Consider the following 23,546-nt stretch of genomic DNA (forward strand, 5'->3'; position numbering starts at 1 on the left):
TATTTATTCAACGGCACAAGATAAATACAACCATATGGGTGGCCAGTAAGAATGGGTTAATTTAATTCACTTTGTCACACAGAAGGCCAATTTATGGTTGGTTAGACAAGTACGACATGTCTTAAGACAAAAATGCCTCTGCACATCCTGGATTGTGTGAGGTTGCACACGCTATCATAGATCATTGCAGTGATTGGCTGGCTGTATGGAAATGATCTGTTGCTCAAATGGTAAACAAACTGAGCTGGCACATAGTCCAGTACATCTTCACAGTCCAGTTTAGGGTTGGGGTTACTTACTGACCGTGTACACATTCTATTTTGTGTCTGTGTGTGTGTGTTTACAGTAGGGTTAGGCTTGGGGTCAGGCCAGTTGTGAATGCCCTAGTTAAGTCACGCGCACATCGTCCTTCTCAGTCCTCGTGAGCCGTCACCTCTACGTTTGTGTAATTCTTGTAGGCCTTGATGTTACACTTCTGCAGCGTGGCCCCCAGCTGCTTCCCGGGCCCCACCTCGTAGGTGTGGGGGAAGCTCTGGCCCTGGGTCCTCTCATACACCTCGTGAAGGGTCTGCTCCCATTTCACCGGGGACACCAGCTGCCTGACCAGCTGCTTGCGGATGTGGTCCTCGCTCATGTAGCGTTTTCCGTCCACGTTGGAGTAGACGCTGATCTCAGGCCGCCGCACCTGAACATACCGGAGTGAGAGAGACGTTTTAGTTCATTCATTCATACACTTTCATGTTCATTTACAAGTATACTTAGTAGGATTTTCCTAAAGTATAGAGTCATACGAAGATAATCCCTCTCAAATCAAATCAAAATGTATTTATAGTGCACGTTTAAAACAGCAGTCGACCAAAGTGCTGTACATCTGAATGATTACTTAGTCCTCACTAGAATGTATGGTGGTGTGTTTATCTGCACTCCATCTGGCTGTATTTCGTTGTTGTTCATTCTTCTGGACGTTTCTGGGCGTCAACCTTTGGGCTGTGGGGGTGGAGTTGGGGGGAGGGGGGGTGGGGGTACCCCTCAACCAACAACACGGGTGGTTGAGCCCTCAATATACAAGTTGCCGTATCCATGAAGAGTGCAATCCAACTGAATTAAAGTGAGAAGCCAAGATAATGGCGGAGGCAGAACCTAAAATACCAAAAATATAGCGAGGCAAAATGCCAAGCTGACAAAGCTCGTTCAAAAACAAGAGTGAATGTGGGGTTGGGATAACCTTAACCTAACCCGCTGGTGAACACTGAAGCAGAGGATGAGAATGAAGAGTGACACAGAGTTGGCTTGTTTTCTGTTAGACAGGTAAGCCGCTCTTACTAGCTAAATGCAGGGTGTTATATTGTTAGCTAGCTGGCTAACACAGATAGCAAGCCAGTCAGCTAAGTTAGCTATTTAGGCTAGCTGGTGTCATGCACTTTTACTGTATATATACTCGCAAGGCACTGAGGTTTCCTTCATTTACAGTGTTGACGAGTTCACACAGATACACAAATAACAACAGAACAAATACAATGTACAATAATAATAATAATAAAAATTATAAACAGATCTTGAGTCTTGAGCTCAGATAACACTATAAAGTGTCTACCCTCCCGTGCATTTCCCTCGAGCTATCGGATGATATAAAGTGTTTTCTCCCGTTAGAAAGAGGTTTCCCCCGATAGACCCACCGAGGATTGGAGGGGAAGAACTATTCCAGAGGGGTTTACCACTGATAGTGCTAGTTCTCATCAGCTTGCTAGCTAGCCAACTGGCTTGTATTTGTAGCTACCCTCGATAGCGTTTCAGAATCAGAATACGTTTATTGCCATTGTACTTTTACATACGTAGGATTTTTTTCCGACACTGTGGTGCTTACAACAAAACAACAATGAACAAGTGCACGTCAAACAAGTCAAAATGCTGCCGGTATGGAGTGAACTTTATTGTAGTCTACTTTGAATGACTTTGAATGGATTATCATCGCTTTGCGCGACAGGAGAAAAGCCTATCTGTGTTTGTGGATCAGTTTAGCTCTGTGGTGTTATTAGTGTGTGGGATGTCATTCATTTCTTGCCGACTTGCAGATGTTACACTGCAGATGTGAAAATCTGTCTGACCTGGCAACCGCGGTCAGGGGGAGGAGCGGGGAAGGACCGGGGAGGAGGGGAGAAGTTTGAACAAAACACAACATCCAAACTAGACAAATCCTACTAATTACACCTTTAAATATGGAGTTAATGTAAGTTACTGACCTCCAGCTGTCGGAGGACGTCTCTGAGGGGCTCGGTGGCAGACGCCATCAGCTCCGTGTGGAATGCACCGCTCACTGGGAGCGGCCGCGCCCGCAGGAAGTGATGTCGCCGGGAGTTCTCCTGCAGGAAGTCAAGTGCCTGGGGGCGACGTTGCAGAGACGACAGTAGGAAGTTGATAAGACAGTAAAATGACATCTGACGTGGGTTATAAGGGCTTGACTCAACACCGGATTACATATGAAGGTAAGAAAACAAGGAAGGACTGAAAAGCCACACTGTCATGGCCGATACGGCCGCTATGGCACTCCTGAACTAGACTCACTGTCATGTTTAGTTTAGGTTAGTGAGTTAGAGCTAGTTCTCCTGAACTAGACTCACTGTCATGGCTGCGCATGTTTAGTTTAGGTTAGTGAGTTAGAGCTAGTTCTCCTGGAACTAGACTCACTGGCCTCGGTCCCTTCCTCCCTACCTGGCGGTGCCCAGCGATGACTCTGCCGTCTGGGAACAGGAAGTTGGCGACGCTGCAGACGGGCTGCTGGACGCCCAGGCTGGCGCAGTGCTCTCTGGCCTGCAGACAGGCGTATTTGTACTTGGCCTGCGGTCGACCAATCACAGACAGCATCCCGCTAGGGATCAGCTCGGACGCCCTCTGCATGGCCTCCGCTCGCACCTTCACTGCATACAGAGCTGGGAGACGGGAGAGGCATTTCAAACGCGCGCTGCACTATTCTGCATTCTCTCACAGAGAGGCGTTTACACAGAGAACGTATTTGGTTGAGGAAGGCGAGAGCCCGGTTGGGTTTCTCGGCGTGTGAGCTGTAATTCCTTTAGGAAGAGTCCTGGATTGGACAGGGTAATGGTTACCACGGTTACACTTACCCTCGGTAAAATCCATGGCCCCAGAGAATACCAAGGCGGCAAACTCCCCCACGCTGAATCCTGCAGCTGCCACACAGGTCTCAATAGCCTGGGAGTTCAAGTGCAATACATAGCAAACAGATGCACAGATTAATTGAATCTGCCATACACCATGTAGTGGAGCCTAATACCTTTAATGCACTTTCTCATTAATTGAACCTAGGTTCACTGTAGCATTGTAGGGAAGGACATGAATTTCTAGTAGCAACCCAATACTATTTTGTTGCATGCTAATGGAATTGACTGCTTGCTGTGCATGCAAGTGAGTGGGCTAGAAACATTCTATGCGCTTAGCACACATTTATAGTGATAATAATAATAATAATAATATCATCATAGCACATAAATAATAATAATATCATCATAGCACATACAGTAAAGTAGGCAAAGACATGCCTGCGGACTTACCTTAGGGTTTTCGTGGTTTAGTCTCTCCACTGCTGCAAGTGATGTGAGGAACACGGCGGGCTGACAGTGGACCGTCTTCCTCAGCTCATCCTCCGGTCCATGGAGACACAGAGAAAGCAAATCGTAGCCAAGTATCTTCTGTGCGGCATCGAACATGTCCTTCACGTTCCTGTACTTCAAAAGCCCGCGACACATACCCACGAACTGACTCCCCTGTCCGGGGAAGAGCAGCACCGAGCAGTCGCTTGGATTCCTTTTAGTGAACCCATTCTGCGGGATGGGAACCGGTTCGGTTGGTGTTTCAGACCCGCTATCTGAGCCATGATGAGAGGGATTAGACCGTCTTGCTGAGAGGGTGAGGAATGACCTCAGCTCAACTGTTGATCGTATTCTCATTCCCAAAGCGAAGGAAACACGTCCGAGTGTCATACTGAAGGATCGCCTTTGGTCAACATGTCATTTTGTCATGATAAATGTAGAAAGTTAAAGTCTGGGTCTCAAGTGTCTTAACATACTAAAAGACTACACTCACATTGTGTCCCAGCCATGAGCGCGGCCATGATGTTTTGGTCACGTTACTTCTTTTATCACTTCCGTCTGGTCGATGCTGATAGTTGCAAGTGCTGCCATCCACAGGTTAACACAAATATAGCAGCCATTTTAGTCCCTGCTAAATTCCTTTCTCTCTGTATCCCAATCAGTGTGCGAACTCCAAAAGGTAAATGTTCTGTCGGCTACACACATTTAAACACATTTGCATGTACATGCTGAAGTGTCTAGATAGTATAGATAGCTTTCATGGTAAATATTCATGCATAGTACAGCTGAAATTGATATGGATTCCAGAAGGGATTCGGCCACAACTTGAGGCTAAGATAAACACTTGTTTTGCATTGAGGTTAGGATGAAAAGTATTTTCATCGGCTAATTAAAGGGAAGACCTATAGGGAGCATGCTCACGTGTTTGTCCTCCATCCTAATCACAGTCGTTTGCTGGTAACGGGCTTATAAAGCTAAATTAAACAAGTGCACAGTGAACCTGTCGTCCCCCACCCATTATGCATGTCATCATGTACAGCTGTTGAATGAAATCGGTCATCTTCTGGTGGTCAGTAAAATCGACCAAATGTCAAGAGGTGACATCATTAGATTCCCCTTGACCTCCAGGATCTAGCTAGCCTTGTTTTGAACAATTTAGAGTAGGGTCGTTATTAGCACAGAGAATATCCGGCAGGTCAGGAGAAGTGTCCTTTTTACGGGTGCTGTAATCATGTTTAATACAAAAACAAAACAGTCTGAGTTGTGTTTTTCTCAGGAAAAACAGGATTGATAAACACAGGTAGGATAACAATATGGAGTTTGCATATTTTTTTGATCAAAAAAATATTTTGAAGGTCTCACATTAACCAGTCGTCCCCCTCTATAGGGACATACGGTATAATGGCCTGCAGCTGTCATAAAAAAACTAATTATTCCACATTTACAGAAGGGGGAGAAAAAAAACAAAGACGATTGTCACAGAACCCAAATGACAGTTGTTTATTGCACACAGCTGAGGCGACGGCACGTGTCAAACATTCATCTGAAATGTGCTAATATAGCTGGACTAATACCACCGGAAAGCCACAATAGATCCAATTGTTGTTTTCATTTGTATCGGAAATGACTGCTATCACTTCAATAAGGCTGGTGTTTTGCAAGCGGGATCACAAGGGTATGATTTTAATATTTTAAGCATTCAAATGCATCTCTAAAATGTTGCCCCGACACACCTCAAATAAATCCCATTGAAACGATAGAAATGATATTACTCAACTCATTTTATTTACAGTTGGGAGATCAACATATGCAAATGCTCTGCTTTTGTACCATTTCTGAGAACATTCTCTTGTGCCATTTACACGAGTGGAGTATTTAGATATAAGTTAAACTAAAAACCAGGAATGACAACACCCATGATGCCTTTACCTCCAAATCCCTTAAACTTGTTAGTTCTCTCCTAATTTTGAACAATCTTGAGCCATAAACGAAAGTCAACCAGAATCCAATAAGTCCATTGAGTAGTAAGAAAGAGATCAAACAAAATGACAAAAATAGCTTTACTACGTTAAAACATACCATTTGCACACATGCCAAGAGGGATTTCGGCAATTAAGTGCTTGTGTTTTTTTTTCACTTGACTGGTTTCAGGTTAAAGTTTATACCACCCTCTTCCCCAACTCATAAAAATGAGTTTTCACCACAGCAGTCATGAACTGGGCTTAGGTTGAATACATGCTCTTCATTAGTTATCACAGAAAAGAAATACAAAAGATTACAAACAAAAAAAACTTTCTTGATTGATGTACACACCTTGATGTTCACACAGCCTTGTCCACTCCATCCTTCCGGCAGGAGTTGTAAACAATGCCACAATGCCATTTAAAATCTGACCGTATGTCCTGCTGGACACCAGCCTTGTCCAGAAAACACCACCGCCCTTCTCTTCCTTGCTTTTCAATACATATTTAAAAATAATTAAATAGCGAGATATTTGTATATGGCCAATCAGATAGTGAGGTGTAGCTTTTCTGTTGTGCATAACTTTTTGTTTTCTTGAACGCAAGTGCAAGGGGACAGAGATTGGAGCGATTTTGAACAGAGATAAAAGAGTTTCGGAGTTTAATGACCTCAAACACTAATAGGTGAACATATTTCACCTGGGGTCTCATTTATAAAGGTTGTATCCACACAAAACAGGCCCCGAAAGATGCATAGGCCTACGCCACTTCTCTCTTAGTTATGATCCATAAAAAAAAAAAACTTGACAGGAGAATGTTCGCGCCCATACGGCAGCTCTTACCCATGCGTACACTATGAACATTTCTGGGAAAAGGACAAACTGTGATTCCCATTGAAGAAATATGAAACTCCAAACTCGCTTTTAAATTGATAACCTACCTCTCCCTCTCCCATATTGTGACGAGACTTGAATATGACGAGACGTGTAGGAATGGGTTTAAGTCAACAATCCTGACGCAGAAGCACGTGGACAGACAGCTTATTCTATTGAGAAGTTTGACTGTGCTTGTGAATAAATATTACGGTGTGTGAATGTTTTTACGAATCCGCCAACTGCCTGTCCATGTGCCATACTGTATGTTGTCACTGTGTTGATTTTACTAACGTCAGCATCAATAGATGAATGTAGGCCTACTATTTAAAACCTGCTCCGCTCTGCTTATCGCAGATAAAGGGAATAGATGATTTATCCAAACAGAGATATGTTTTTGCAAAAGAAGCCCTTGATTTTTTTAGGTCAAGCTTCAGTTCAATATTCATTGTGTTATGGATTTAAAACGTGATGGAGCATTACCACATTAGATACAGTTATTAATTGCTCTATATTCTAAAGCAAGGATGAGAACTTAAAACATATGAATTGCTGTATTTATATATATATTAAAAAAAAAAGAAAAAAAGTACAGCTGCCATTTCTCTGTTTCTCTCTTACAGTCTTACATTCCACACTTAAAGTAAAACAGACTTTCTACTAAGAAAAATGAAATAAAATGGCATGTTCTTATTCAGGTGCAATTTCTCAATCCCCAGCTGTTATTAGACATCATTTCAACATGGCCGCCCACATCATTAACGGTCTAATGTTGGATAGGGGGGGGGGGGTTGCACAGGTGTCTCAGTAGCTGTTGGCTTGCAACACAGTTTACTAATGCTGTGTTCACACCGGGCGCGATTTTTACTGGCCGCACGGCGAGTTTACATTGAAAGTCAATACAATTCGCGCGAATTGGGCGGCGGGCGGCACCGGCGGCGCGAATCAGGTGAACCCGGCGGCGCGGCGGCCAGGATTTGCCGCACGGCGACATTCACAAAAGTTCAATTTTTGGAACTTTATGTGGCAACCCATTGGATCCTGCGGCGAGATTGGGGCGAACTGGGCGGTGCTAATTTTCTCGCCACGCGCGGTGTGAACATAGCATTAGTTTGACACTGACCAAATGGTTGTTGTGGCTACAGTATATAGGTAGAATAGCTAACAATCAGTGTAACTGACTGGCTAAGTTAACTAGCTAACCATTCTTTACAACCTGTGTGTGCAGCAAATAGCTAGTGGCTAGCTAGATAAGACTTGCAAGTAGGGCTGGGGCGACTCGTCAACAATCTACGTCATCGACTACAGAAATACGGCGATTTGCAAAATGTCAGTCGACGCGTCGCAAAGAAGTAAGATGGCAGCTAGCAGTTTTGAAAATTGATATTCTTTATTTAGGCTATATAAACGTTATCTTGCACCTTTTTATCTCTCAAACTCCGTTTCTAACTTGCAATAAGATTAGTCTAAGAAGCATTTTCGCTATTCCTATCAACAGAGACAACTCTGTCTCTGCCCCACTCCAATTCGGAGACGATGTTGCGCAACACCCCTCACACAAGCGTGTGCAGGACCTGCTCTGAATGGACATGCTCAAAAGTTTGGTTGCTCGTTGTCACAAGTGCGAACAGTCTTTTGCATGTGTTACATGCAGCCAGTCCCAGGCTAGTTATGATTTAAAATCCCATATTAGGTATAATAATATAGATTCTTGGGTGGAACAGTTGATTTGAGATGTGCCTGAGCGGTCTATGAGGTGTAGCTTGAAAGGCCACTACCACACGCAGGTAGTGTTACCAGAAGTGGCAGTAGCAGGAAAGAGAGTGACTATCTCATAGACCACAATGGCCACAGGTGTTAAACTGGTTCCTAAACCAAATGTGACATCGCCCATTTGGTCACATCTTGGCTTTGAGACATATGACAAATATGCCTAATCTTAGATCGCATCTTAGAATTAACCATCCTGCTGCATTTGCTGGGCTTGGCACAGCACACCAAACTCGGGAGGAGGTAAGTCTACAACCTCAGGGCAGCGACAGGTGCGAGTCTCAGAGGCCTTTGTGAGGTGTGAAGTACCCTCATAACAGCAGTCAGTGGTGAGCGCTTACTGGCACATGACTCGCTATTTGGTTGAAGAATCGGTGCCATTCTGTACCGTTGAGAAGCCAGTGTTCCCAGCCATGCCTTTGATAAGCTATGTACTTCCCGACCAAAAGTACTTCTCAAACAGCGATCCCTGAAATCTACATGACAGTGAAGGACGGGATAAAACGGGAGGTTGACCATTTCTCAGTGACGACAGACATGTGGTCAAGCGTGAACACGATGCCGTTCATGAGCCTGACCATACACTTAGGGATGTAACAATAACCGGTATGATAAACCACAATAACATTTTATTAGATTTATTGTGATGAAATTATCATTAAAACCGTGTTTGATTTCTGCGCTTTGAAAAACTCACTGTAAATATTGCCCAGCATCAACCAAGGTTAGCAAGTCTCCAAGACTCAAACGTAGACTCAAACGTAATGTTTATGCAAACAAAAAGTGCATAGTGCTAATTTTATTTGTGGTTTTCAGTATAAAACTTGGTGAAATTATTTCATTGTATGTATCAGTAGTTTTTTGAAAATGTTCCGCAAATTTTATAACACCGCGATAATACTGATAACTGATAATTTTGGTCCCTATAATCGTGACATTTTCACACCGTTATATCTCTACATACACTATCTCAGCGCAGAATCCAAGTGCCTGGAGACCAGGCTCATTTGTGCTTTAAAAAACTTTTTTCTTTTTTTACCGAGGGCAGTAAATCGCTGAACCGTGGGTATACATTGCTTTTTCACCATGGTATAAAAAAAAGGAGATTAAACATTGATTTGACTGTAGCTGTGTCAATTGATCGAACATAGCAACTGTTGAGCTGCTGTGCATCATTCTAAGGAGTCTGAGCATGAGCACACATGTACTAGAGAAAAGGCATGTTCAGGACCTTCATCAATTGGGTGGTTAAAAATCAGTTTTGTTTCAATGTGAAAGCTGCAAAAAAAATCCACATTTAGTCAAAACTAATTAAAACCACCTGATATCAGACTGTCCTTATCATGTCCTACTTCGATGACGCACCCGTACCAGTCGCCAAGTCTTATTCCAGCATTTCTGCCTGTGTTGCCAAATTACGGCCTGTAACTTTGCTCCACCCCTGTGCCTTAAACGTACATATTATACGTTTTAGGTTTTAGACCTTTCGTTTGTAAACAAGTCTCTTACTGCCATCTAATGGTAGGAAATCGATTATTGACGCTTTAAGTAACATTTGAAAATCTGGTCACCCTACCCACACAAATAAATACAAACATAGTCTAATGATTTTACCCAATACAGTTTAATTGTTTGAAGGATTCTGCAACTTTTATAATACCCTGCAGTACATAGGCTACTATGTTTCTTGTTACATTTGTTTATTTTTGAGAAGACGATTGAGTAAAGTATTTAAATATTAATGAGACATTTTTAATATTTATTTGGGGTAAATTAAGTGTTCTATTAATCAAGCAATAGAAAAAATTATCGTTAAATGAATCCAAAAAATTATCGCTAGATTAGTCGTCTGAAAAATAGTTGTGAGGTACAGCCCTACTTGCAAGCCCAGCCAACTGGCAACTTCCCTTTAGCCAAGCCAACACAAGAGGCTAGCTATGAAATGTAATTCAAATGAATTGATAGCCAACTTATTGAAATACTGATTTGTGGCCTGATTTGTTAAGTAGCATTATTATCGTTACAAACTGTCTGGCCATCATGAGCCAGTGCTTCGTAACTCATTGATGAGTAGCTAGCAAGCTACCACTAGCAAGCTAGCCTTGAAAGCTAGTTGGCTGCGTTGTCGTTTTGTACATCACAGCATCACGTTCGCAGAGCATTATTGGGGCAAACTCAGCAAGCTGCTCTTTTTATAAAAAATTGTAGGTTTAAAGGCAGTGCAGTGCACCTCGCAATTTGCAACATGCTAACGCACTGTCTGAACGAGGCCTTAGCTCCTATCTTCAGCTTTGTAGCTCGAATGCAGAACGTGACATCGCATGCTTGCTGTCCTAACTGAAACCGTTAAATTTCCTGTTCTGTTACATCATGTGTCTATATTCCCAACTGAAGACTAAAGAACGAACACCTGTCAACGTGAGCGACAGGAGGAAAATAGGAACAGGGCGAGCGTCAAAAGGGCAGGTAAAACGTCGCGCCGCTTCACGCGTCCAGTTAGGACATAACAATAGAAAACAAAGCAATGGAACGCATTTTGTCGCTGACGCTCGCTCGCGTCGCGTGTAGATGGGACACGGTGTAAAATAGCAGTCTTTGCCATTTGCTAATTACATTGTTTCAAACTGCGATTTCGATTGAAAATAGCTTAATCGTTCAGCCCTAATTCACTGTTTGAATTTGTAGAATGTGGGTACAGGATTTCTGAAAGCTAACTGACTTTGTTGCTCTCATTGGCTAAATGGATGACTACGTCTCCGGCAAAAGTTCAACTCTGAACTCTTTTTTTTTTTTTACCGACACATTGGATGGAAATCAGATCTGTCGTGTCTACGCTGTCCGGCATAGTATGGTTTCCATAGGGAATTAACTGACTAATACAGACAAAATACAACAGACTAGTGTGACCGGGTGATACAGGTGATAAATAAGCAAAATGACAAATTTCATTAAAACTATCAAAAGGCAAGAGGAAACTTACCATTACATTGCTCAGGTCTATCCTGTCCTCTTAGATCAATACAGATGCGCCCCTGCCAGATGTCAGAGGCATCAGTGTATGTCCATATGTCTAAGTGGTGATCCAGGACAAAGACTAACACATTGCTAATGTGTGATGAAAACAAAAATCACCCAGAGGTATGTTGCAGTAGTCTGTTTTATCTTTTAAATAGATTAACTCTTTTTGCTTGCTTTTACTTTTTTTTTTTCTTTCTTTTTTTTTTAGTCTAAGAGTGTCCTTGATGGAGATCCTCTTGTCAGAACAGGCGTATGGTTCTGGATCACATCTTGGTATCCCGTCTGTCTTCTATACTTCAATGTTGTTTCCAGCATAGAGCCTGGTCCATGTTCGGGCTGGGGATGGGAGGGAAGAGTAGTGGATGGTTGTTCAACAGGCTCCTAGAATATTGTTCATTATCAAACAATTTCAGGGCAAGCTGACTACCACTATTGTAAAACCTAGACATTCCACACAGAAAATGTAAGGTTGCAAATTGCAATAATAGCGATTATGGGAAGAATCAAACACTCCCTTTTAGCTTAGAAGTTCGGCTTTGCAGGGGTTGAAAATAATCGCCAAACCTTAGGCCAGCAGTAGTTTCAAATGGGCAGCCGAAGCTTCTCCATCTGACTTCCAGCACCACACAGGTGCATTAAACCTAGTTTATACTTAATAGGACAGCTCATGGTTCATAGCTCTGGGCATTATACTACTACATCGGCTCAGTGACAAGCGTCCTGTGTCTGTTACAGCCTACACTTACTGCAGGTGCACGCAAGTCTATATGGCTTTAGACGCCACATACTGGTTTGTTTACTTCAGTTTTCACCCACGAAATGATGGTGATACTTGATATAGATTTACTAATGCTGGAGGAAGAGGTAATTCGGTTTTGTTGTATTGAGAGGAGGAAGGCAAGAAAGAAGGTGAAATGTCAGTTCGACCATTAAACCGCAGAAGAAATTAGGCTATTCACACCATAGAAAACAATCAGCTCCTGTAATTGTATACAGAACGTGCAACGTCTTGTGCCGTAGTTTTGACTGTGTTTTGCGGGGGGCTTCAGACTGAAGTTCTCGTTCTCAAGAGTGTAACAAGTTGACAATTCTGTCTGATATATATCAGAGTGCATGCAATAGGTCCACCACAAAAGAAAAAAGCTGATCGGGTCCATATGGGTAAACGATTTCAGATATGCTTACCCAAGAGCTGTAGAAATCCTATTAGACCCAATCCGTACCCGTGAGATACGTCAATAATTTGGACCTGACCCGCTCAGGTCTTGGGTTTTCGGGTGGACCCATGAAGACCCCTACAAGGACGTTCTTGATGCAATATATTCTACTCTGGTGGTCCACTTCACCTAGAGCACGCCTTGCCTCCAAATAATTATATACTGCCTTTCTGTAATGGAAGATACTGTATTGCTGCGTTCCGCACACAAAGTCAAGATTTTCCCAATACATACGATTGCGCTCCTTGAGATAAAATACACATCACACCATACACACACACCATACACACACACCATACATACACCTCACCTGTTTCTATGGCTTGGACTTCATTTGTTTTCCACTGCTCAGCAACATCGTTAGCGAGTGGGTCATCGGGGTTGGGGGCGCTTAATAATGCCTGAATTGATAGCAGCACTGTGCGGATCTGCAAGGCTGGAGACCACTTATCTGTAAGAAAATTCAATTAGGAAAAGGGTCAGGAGAGAGTTTTTTTAGGAAACAAAGATGTATTTTTTAATTGCATTGTATGGAATAAGACAGGGGTGGCCAACCCGCGGCTCGCGAGCCGCATGCGGCTCTTTGCCCGTCAATGTGCGGCTCCTCCATCCATCCCCCCAAAAAAGTTGGCTTGCGGCTCTTACATCCTTTCATTAAAAAATAAATTCATTCATTCCATAAGAACGTTTCTCTCTCGCTAGTTTCGCTGTGCATTTCTTCCCGCCCATTTTAGTTTATTGCAGATTTGTCATAAAATCATGATTCGTTTCGCTAGTGAGGAAGTCGCGTGAGAACCACTTCAAACCAATCATATAGGTAGCAAATCACCTTGGTAACAAAATTATTAGGTGCATTTACATGGACAGTTTGAATCGGTTTCAAATAGGTTTGGAAGACCAAACCGATTGAAAATATGTCATATAAACACCTCAATCCGACTGAAACGCCCCAACCCGATTGAAATTCCAATCGCTTTCAAGGAGGTAGTTTAAACCTTTTCGAAACCGTTTGGTCCGTCATGTATACTACCTTGAAACGGATTGATGCTGCGTTCTGCGTTCATTTTGCGCATCCTCAAGACTTGACTAATGCGCATGCTCGACAGTTCCGTAGTCAACTGTTTGTAACCATCGTAACGCAATCACTCACGGCTGCGTGCGCGTTCGAAACATTTGTTTCGTCGTCGCATGTAAACATCCAACCAGTTTACTTTGTATCCCATGTATACGCTCGTCAACCACATTGAAAAATATTTGTCATGTAAACGCTCCTATTGCAAACAAAATAATTTGCTTTGCGTGGGTCATTCTCTTTTACGACAAAAGCTAACGTAGCCTAGCCAACCCAGCCTAACCCAGTCCAGCCCAGCCTAACCCAGTCCAGCCCAGCCTAACCCAGCCCAGTCCAGCCTAACCCAGCCCAGTTCAGCCTAACCCAGCCCAGTCCAGCCTAACCCAGTCCAGTCCAGCCCAGCCTAACCCAGCCCAGTCCAAAATATATTATGTCAGACAATATCTTGTTGTATGTATTAATTTTAAATAAATTAACTTTAAATGTATATTTAATGGACAATAATGTTTTTCTTCTTATTTTAGACTGGGGTGCCTTGGGATTTTAAGTACTTATGAAGGGTGCGTGACTGAAAAAAAGGTTGAGAAACGCTGGTATATATGGTGTGGCTCTGGGTGGTACCACAGTCATTTTTGTGGCTCTTAGTCTCTGACTGGTTGGCCACCCCTGGAATAAGATTTACAATGGCCCAAAACATGTAAATATTCAATATGTATTAGTGATGACATTTTATTTAAGCACCTTTCTTAGACTCTAGACAAGAGAAAACAGTAAAGTAATAAAAGATCTGACTGATAAGGCTGAGCTGTGGGCATCAGGAAACACGATTCGGAAGAGGTGTCTTCGAGTTTGAACCAAACATGAAGATGGTGGGTCATGTGAGGACATAGAGGGTCATGTGAGGACATAGAGGGTCATGTGAGGACATAGAGGGTCATGTGAGGACATAGTGGGTCATGTGAGGAGATAGTGGGTCATGTGAGGACATAGTGGGTCATGTGAGGACATAGAGGGTCATGTGAGGACACAGAGGGTCATGTGAGGACATAGTGGGTCATGTGAGGACATAGAGGGTCATGTGAGGACATAGAGGGTCATGTGAGGACATAGAGGGTCATGTGAGGAGATAGTGGGTCATGTGAGGAGATAGTGGGTCATGTGAGGACATAGTGGGTCATGTGGGGACATAGTGGGTCATGTGAGGACATAGAGGGTCATGTGGGGACATAGTGGGTCATGTGAGGACATAGAGGGTCATGTGAGGACATAGAGGGTCATGTGAGGACATAGTGGGTCATGTGAGGACATAGTGGGTCATGTGGGGACATAGTGGGTCATGTGAGGACATAGAGGGTCATGTGAGGACATAGAGGGTCATGTGAGGACATAGAGGGTCATGTGAGGAGATAGTGGGTCATGTGAGGACATAGAGGGTCATGTGAGGACATAGAGGGTCATGTGAGGACATAGTGGGTCATGTGAGGACATAGTGGGTCATGTAAAATGATAAAAATGATTAAAAAAATAACCAGAAATCGTAAAACATTGAATTCAGAAAAATTTAAATAGAAGAAACGGAATTTGGGAAAAAAATAATTTAATAGATTTCATAGGACCCTATGAAGGCGCAGAACAAACCACAACAGACCAATGAGAACTTTGCACTAGTTATACCTAATGAAAAAATGGAAGTGTGGATGTTTACACACCGTGTCCGTCTCCCAATCTCTTACCTTTCAGAATATCCAGACATATTCTTCCTAGCTTGTCCACATTGGGATGGTAGATTTTGGTCATGAAACGCACTTTGGGAGCTGCCATGGGGTATTCTTCTGGCAGAAAAAGTTCTAGTTTAAAGGTGCCTCCTTCGAAAGGGGAGTCCTGGGGTCCTGCTATCACCACGTGGAAGTAGCGTGCATTCCCTTCATCAGGCTCTGCCTTTATCCCAGGAACAGGCTCTGCAAGCAAGCGCTGTGTCTCCTGGACATGGTGCAGAACAGACAGGAGACAATATTAACAGGGTCATGAGGATATGGAAGAAACAGGAACACATGTACAGTGCCTCCGGGAAATATTCACGGCCCTTCAATTTTTACAAATTCTATGTTACAGCCTTATTCCGAAATGGATTAAATTCATTTTTTCCTCATCAATCTAATCACAATACCCCATAATGACAAAGTGAAAAACCTTTTTAGGAATTTTTGCAAATGTATTAAAAATAAAAAGACTGAAACATCACATGTACATAAGTATTCACCCCCTTAATTCAGTACTTTGTTGAGGCACCTTTGGCAGCGTTTACAGCCTCAAGCCTTCTTGCTCAGTTTGGCCGAGCGGCCAGCTCTAGGAAGAGTCCTGGGCCCTGTACTACAACGCTACTTAGTTCAACATATCCAGGATAACCTTTTGCTAGCTCGCTCGAGTGATCCAAACACCCGCAATCACGGATAAATGGTACTACAACGGTGGTTATCAGCTCATTGAGTCTACCCAGCTGGTCCAGTCTAGCTATGAGTGTGTTCACGGTAAAAGGGGGGGTATTTGCATGAAATGACCAAACACAACCTTAGTATGTGTATTTGGACACGGCTGTGCTCCAAGCTCCGTCCACCGCATTTTACACAGCAATATTATAGACATATGAACTATATTTGACAGTCGCTGCTGTCAAAGGCAGGAAGGACGGCTGACAAAAATATTCCCTGTGAATGCGTTTTATCAATATCCTCATGAACACAAGTAGGCTATCACTATAATTGTGCAATATATTTTTATGCTGTATATTATTTTAGCTGTAACTCTGTGAGCCTTGCAAGGGACGCTTAAATAAAGCAAGTGTAGGGTATAATTTATTTTATTAGTTTCAGGTTGGAGCAAACAATGTGATTTATCTATACAAGAGGAGTTTAGAACTCCCGATTAAGAATTAATATTAATATTAAAATGGAAAAAGTGAGGCTCGAGGTGGAGAAGTAGGCTAATTAGCCTAGTTATTTTAATGGGAAATTCATCTCTTTTTTCACTAGCTCCCACTCACCCAAATTGACCCAGTCACTCCAAATCATCACAGGATATTATACTATGGCACTATTATACTATAGCTCCCCCGCCTTAAATGTATACTGTAGTGCCGAAGAATTGGAGTCGGAGGCGGAGTGTCGAACAATGGAGCTAACTTCACTTTATTGTGAGACATCAACAGAACGTTTCATTACTAAGTCAAACAACTCGCAGAGAGAGAGATAACATCCGGAAGTCCGCCTAAGATAACAGATCGTGCGGAACCAATTAACCTCACTCAAGTACCGTAGGTGAATTATGTAAACCACCACACAAGCCCCCCCAGAATTCACCCATAGTCAAAATCTTCGCGCCGGGGAGGGACGACAGCCCGACCCCGGCGGGTGCACACAGCAGGGGCCGAAGGGGGAGGGGCCGCGGGCCCAGCTGCGCAGTCCATAGGGTCAGGGGCCAAGGGCGCCGACGGGGCCAAGGGCACCCCGGCAGGGGCAGGGGGGCGGGGCAATGGAGGACGACCCCGGCGTGGGGGCAGAGCCAACTCCAAAGGCCGGGAAATGTCCACGTGAGCGGGTTTAACCCTGTCGATGGAAACGGTCTCAGGCCTACCACCAATGTCCACGACCAGGCCCTTAACCCCATGCTCCAGGACCCTGAACGGGCCGTCGTAAGGGGGGCGTAGGGGCCCGCGGTGGGCGTCATGGCGAATGAAAACAAAGTCCGCCAAGCGCAGGCTGGGGGGGACCCGGGAAACAGGGGCGCCATGCAATGACGTGGGGACCGGTGCGAACCTCTCGGCGGCCTCCAGCAGGGAGGATCGTTGCCGGGCTGCAGACCAGGGGGCCGTGGCGACCGGAATGAAATCGCCGGGGACCCGCAGTGCCTGGCCGTAGACAAGCTCCGCGGACGAGGACTGCAGGTCTTCCTTGGGGGCGCACCTGAGGCCGAGCATGACCCATGGGAGCTTATCCACCCAATTGCCGTCCGTCAAGCCGGCGCGCAGGGCCGCCTTCATGGAACGGTGGAACCGCTCACATAGACCGTTCGCCTGGGGGTGATAGGCGGTAGTGCGGTGCAGCTTGACCCCCAAACCCTCAGCGACCGCGTTCCAGAGCTCCGAGGTAAACTGTGAGCCCCGGTCGGAGGAGAGGTCGGACGGGGTCCCGAAGCGTGCGACCCACGTGCCGATGAACGCCCGGGCCACGTCCGCAGACGCTGTCGAGGAGAGGGGAACGGCTTCGGGCCAGCGGGTCGTCCTGTCCACCATGGTGAGCAGGTAGGTGAAACCGTGCGAGGGGGGGAGCGGACCCACTAGGTCAATGTTGACATGGTCAAACCTCCTCTCGGGGACAGCGAAAGGTTCCAAAGGGGCTTTGGTGTGGCGGTGCACCTTAGCGCGCTGACAGGCCACACACGAGTCCACCCAGGACAGCACGTCCTTCTTAAGACCACGCCACACAAACTTCTGGGCCACCAGTCTCACGGACGGCTTCCTGCCGGGGTGGGAGAGGTTGTGCACCGCCTCGAAAACAGCCCGCCGCCAGTTCGCAGGAACTAGAGGCCGAGGCTGGCCAGCCGAGAGGTCGCACAACAGCCTGACGCCCGAGCCACCGACTGCGACCTCCTCCAGGCGCAAGCCAGTGTCCGAAGCCTTGAGGGCCCGCACCCCGACATCAGACGCCTGGTCCACGCCCATACGAGCGTAGTCAAGGCCCAGCTGCACCGTGCCGACAACCGCCCTGGAGAGGCAGTCCGCGACCACGTTGGACTTGCCGGCGATGTGTCGGATGTCCGTAGTGTATTCGGATATGAATGACAGCTGGCGCTGCTGGCGGGCGGACCATGGCTCGGCCACCTTGGACATGGAGAATGTAAGGGGTTTGTGGTCCACATACGCCGTAAACTCACGGCCCTCCAGAAGGAAACGGAAGTGGCGGATCGCCAGCCAAAGGCCGAGGAGCTCCCTGTCAAACGTGCTGTATTTACGCTCCCTGGGGACCAGCTGACGACTGAAAAAGGCGAGCGGTTGCCAGGCGCCATCGACCCACTGCTCATACACAGCGCCAACGGCGTAGTCAGACGCGTCGGTTGTGAGAGCGACAGGGGCCCCAGGGGACGGGTGGGCCAACAACGCGGCCTGGCTCAACGCGGTCTTTGTGGCCTCGAAGGCTCCTTCCGTTTCGGCCGTCCATTCGATGTCCTGGTCGGGGGTTTTGCCCTTAAGGGCCTCATACAGCGGGTGCATGGTGTGGGCCGCTCGGCGGATGAACCGGTGGTAGAACGTCACCATCCCCAGAAACTCCCGGAGTCCCCGAGCCGAGCGTGGGCGGGGAAAGGCGGAAACGGCCTCCACCTTCGACGGGAGGGGGGCGGCCCCGTTCATGTCGATGAGATGCCCCAGGAACTGGATGGAGGGCACCCCGAAAACGCATTTCGCCGGGTTGACGATCAGGCCGTGCTGGTCAAGCCTTGTGAAGAGGTCGTGGAGGTGCCTCAGATGCTCCTCTTCTGAGGAGCTGGCGACGAGGATGTCGTCTAAGTAGACGAAAACGAAAGGCATGTCCTTGAGCGCTGAATCCATTAGCCGCTGGAAGGACTGGGCCGCGTTTTTGAGTCCAAACGGCATCCTCAGAAACTCGAACAGCCCAAAAGGCGTGACCACAGCTGTCTTAGGAATGTCCGAGGGGTGCACTGGGACTTGATGATAACCACGCACCAGGTCCACCTTGGAGAACAGGAGCCTGCCCGCCAGGTGGGCAGAGAAGTCCTGAATGTGGGGAACAGGGTAGCGGTCGGGCGTAGTGGCATCATTCAGGCGGCGGTAGTCGCCACACGGTCGCCACCCGCCGTCCGGTTTCGGGACGATGTGGAGAGGCGAGGCCCACGGACTGTCCGAGCGGCGGATAATGCCCAGGCGCTCCATGTTGGCGAACTCGGACTTAGCGACCGCCAGCTTCTCAGGGTTGAGCCGCCGCGCCCTAGCATGGATCGGGGGGCCCTTGGTCTCGATGTGGTGCTCGACCCCATGTTTAGTTGAGGCGGAGGAGAAGGTGGGCCGTGTCAGGCTGGGGAACTCACTGAGGAGGAGCTGATATTTGTCACCCTCCGAGAGCGAGCTGGAGAGACCGCCGTATGTCGCCTCGTTGCGGACACACGCGAACGAGGAGAAAGTCAGTGCGTCCACCAGGCGGCCGTTCTTAACGTCCACAAGCAGCCCGTGGGCGCACAAAAAATCAGCGCCGAGGAGAGGAAAGGAGATGTCGGCAGTGACAAACTCCCACGTAAATCGCTGACCCCCGAAACACAAGTCCACAGTCTTTGTGCCATATGTGCGGATAGGGGAGTCGTTAGCGGATGTCAAGGGCGGTCCTTGAGCCCCGCCGGCGGTGTCGGCCGCTGTAGCGGGCAGGACGCTCCGCTGGGCGCCGGTGTCGCAGAGGAACTTGCACCCGGAGAGGGTGTCCTTGATGAAAAGCAGCCGGTTCGTCGTGCCCACGCTCACAGCCGCTACTGAGCGCAGGCTTTGGCGTTTCCCCCCCGCGTTGTAGTTGCAAGGGGAGCGGCACCTCTTCGCTTTTGCGCCAAAGCGGGCGTGGAAGTAGCACAAGCCTGTGCTAGCGAGGCCGTCGGTGGCGATGGGGCCCCTGATAGAGGACGCACCAGCGCCTGGGGGCGCGTAACTGCGTGTCGGGGCCAGCATCTCAGGGGCGAAACGCTGGGTGGCCAGGAAGAACCGGTCAGCCTCCTCAGCCAGCGCGCGGGGTTCAGTAATAGTAGTGTTAGCGAGCGCTGTCTGTACGTGCGGCGGCATGTGACGAAGAAAAAGCTCTATGAAAAGGAAATTGGGTTCTTCTGCACCCAGCAGGTTCAGCATAATTTCCATGTGGTCAGAAGGCTTGCTGTCCCCCAGGCCATTCATCGCGAAAAGACGTCGGGCTCGTTCTGGCCGTGACAGTTCGAAAATCTTTAGGAGATGAGCTTTGAGCCCTGCATATTTATCCCGGGCTGGGGGAGATGTAATGAAACTTACTGCCCTTGCCGCAGTGGAGCTCCCGAGTGCCGAGACAACGTGGTAATAACGTATGGAATCGTCTGTGATCCCACGGAGGGCGAATTGAGCCTCCGTCTGCGCGAACCACGCTGCCGCGGACGTCTCCCAAAACTCCGGCAATTTAAGAACGGCGGTATTTGCCATGTTCGGTTCAGTCTCGGAATCTTCGGGACTGACGTCGGGGTCACCAGTGTAGTGCCGAAGAATTGGAGTCGGAGGCGGAGTGTCGAACAATGGAGCTAACTTCACTTTATTGTGAGACATCAACAGAACGTTTCATTACTAAGTCAAACAACTCGCAGAGAGAGAGATAACATCCGGAAGTCCGCCTAAGATAACAGATCGTGCGGAACCAATTAACCTCACTCAAGTACCGTAGGTGAATTATGTAAACCACCACAATACTCAAATAAATAGTTCTAAATGTATTTAATTTTTTAATTTCTGATTGACATTCACTCGCTCACACCACCCAGGGTACACCAAAATCCTTTGCCCCCGCTGCTGAAAAAATCCTAGAGAACACACTGCAAGTACATAGACAAATGCAACATAAATTGAATAATTAAATATATGAGTAGGCCTACTGCAAGTGTAGAGAACCGGTGAAGTGGTGTGTATGTTAGCCTCAAGTGATTATTATGAGTATGACTATTGTACCATATTGCCTGTGGATTATTAATTGACGTCACTGACAATTTACAATGGCAAAGGTAGAAATCCCTGCCCTGCAGCGCTGAACAGGCTTTCCCTCGTAGTTATTAGCTTTCTTCCGCTCAGTAACGTTAATTCAATAAAGCCCCTGGCCGTGAGTTAATGGATAAGACGGTAGACTAGCTCGGTAAGGTCTAGCCACCAGATGTATTACAAATGAAACTGTTCGGGCAGATAGTCTTTCCAGTCTACCGAAATATCACGCGTTACAATAACTAGCCATACAGGCCTAGCTAGTAGCACGTTAGCCTAGCCAGTCTATTGGTGAGCACCTGGTGACGCGAGGCTAGTTACTGTAGCACAGATGCATAGGGAAGTAGCGTAGCTAACGTTAGCATGCTAGCAGCACATAGCTAGCACACATACTCATAGAAGATGGCCATGCACGTGTTTTCCGCAGTGTGTTTTTGCTGTTGAATAAGGAGGCATTGTGGTTCCGTGTAGTACACTTCTTATGGGAGTGGATGACATACCTTGATTATCCTGCGGGGCAGTCCTGCCATACTGTAAAACTATATTTTTAGCCGTTGTGACTGCTTCTGTGTTTAGACTGACTTTACGAACGCGCCCACGTAGCAGCTAGGCTAACGCTTTCCAGTTCCGGTGAATGCTTTTTTTTTTTTTTACTGCATACATCTAAGTAACAGAAGCCATAATAGCAAAGAGCATGTAATGACAAGAGTGGACACTGCATTCATTCTGTTATGGAACCAAAACACCTAGGGGCTGAGCCGGGCCGCCGCCATTTTGGACTGTCAAGTTGACAGTGCACAATACGTCCATGAACCTGGACAGCACTGTTAGCTGTCAATGTCATGCACTCACTTTTTGATGTTGACACTTGCATTTACTAAATAATGAATTATCAGGAATTCCCACTATTATGATCTCACTCTTTTTAGATTTTTATCTTCATGAAATTATACAATTCAATCTGCAAAAATACAAGTTACTCATTCTATATAGACTGATACAGCTACATCACACAGGTTTACAAAAGGTTTAATTTGACACAAGGTTTTCCCTTTTTTCATTGAATTTAATTTCATGTTCATACTGTACTCATAACTTGGCTAGATTAACCATCTTCAGTTATACCAAGGAGCTGTGTCTGGGAGATACAGTAGAATGGGAGCAGCATAGGGCCTAGCCTGGTATCTTCAGCCTGATATTGCAAGCTCACATTCGATTCACTCCGCAGATCAGTCTGGATATCCAACCATTCTAACGTCCATTCATCCTCATTGCTGAGCAATATCTTTGATAGTTTAATTTATATTAATTTATTAGTGAATTATTCCCATTGACTTGAATGGGAATAGGGAAAATCTCCAGTTCAAATATTTTTTATCTCGGAAACCTTAAGGCCTACAGTTACCAAACTTGGCAGAGAGGTTAACAGTCAAGAGTCCTACTCAGGAAAAATAATTACACTGATGGGCCTCAAGGTGGCGCTATAACAGCCCACTTTACCTTTTGGTCTGTAACTCTTGAACCATAGGTTGTACAATAAAAAATGTTAACAATCATACCTTCACAATTTCTAAATACCACTGTAATACCTTGATAACGCCCAAGCCTGGTTCATTGACTTCACCTGGTCAGGGTTTTTCCACTGTATAATATACTATGTTGAACTGTTCCCTTCACTGTGTTCAGACATTCACCATGAAAGGGGTGAGAAGACACAAATACTGTAGCTGTAAACTGAGCCGCATGGAATCTATCTGAACAATAAAGCATAAAAATAGAAAAATCGGTACCAACGTGTGAATGGGTTACTACATTTTTTACATGCCATTGTAGGCTTGAATGTAACCCAGAGGAAGAACTACAAGTCCATGCACACAACATCCAACACACACATGCACAGACACACACACACACACACACCCAACACTAAGTAATAATGACGGAATGGGCAACCACACTTGCAATTTCCTAAAATTGCACATTTCTAGTTTCAAATTCAATCAGGAACATCTGTTGTCAAAATGTTACTCTCTTCACAATAACTATACTTTTCTGCAACCTTACTACCTTTACCTAGCTATGTAAACTAGTACTTTGCCATCATGATCAATTCTTTTTACAGGCACTTACAGTCCTTCCACAGCACACGCTGTGGAGGGACACCCTCAGTGGGGTTAACAAGAGACGGCAGCACAGCCTCACTGCTCTGAAAGAACAAAATAAATACAAATCAAATTAAAATTCAAAACAAATTAAAATTCTACGTATCTGT

General features: G+C 45.9%; 2 protein-coding genes across 2 annotated transcripts; both read right to left on the bottom strand.

Annotated features, from left to right (window-relative positions):
* On the bottom strand, nt 1-4,104 carry mcat (malonyl CoA:ACP acyltransferase (mitochondrial)). The gene is made up of 5 exons (XM_084447983.1): nt 3,567-4,104; nt 3,120-3,207; nt 2,710-2,927; nt 2,241-2,378; nt 1-685 (listed from the first exon to the last, which is right to left on the bottom strand). Exons 1-5 carry the CDS (start codon nt 3,993-3,995, stop codon nt 413-415), a joined length of 1,146 nt encoding a protein of 381 aa, XP_084304109.1. The 5' UTR covers nt 3,996-4,104; the 3' UTR covers nt 1-412.
* Nucleotides 4,105-5,128: 1,024 nt separating this feature from the next.
* Nucleotides 5,129-21,897, bottom strand: LOC311316996 (ubiquitin-conjugating enzyme E2 N-like). Its single transcript, XM_084447991.1, has 4 exons — nt 21,775-21,897; nt 15,249-15,495; nt 12,754-12,894; nt 5,129-11,562 (listed from the first exon to the last, which is right to left on the bottom strand). The coding sequence occupies exons 1-4, from the start codon at nt 21,802-21,804 to the stop codon at nt 11,516-11,518; spliced, it is 465 nt and encodes a 154-aa protein (XP_084304117.1). The 5' UTR covers nt 21,805-21,897; the 3' UTR covers nt 5,129-11,515.
* Nucleotides 21,898-23,546: the final 1,649 nt, after the last annotated feature.

This window comes from Borostomias antarcticus (genome assembly GCF_949987555.1).
Source record: "Borostomias antarcticus genome assembly, chromosome: 13".
NCBI lineage: Eukaryota > Metazoa > Chordata > Actinopteri > Stomiiformes > Stomiidae > Borostomias > Borostomias antarcticus.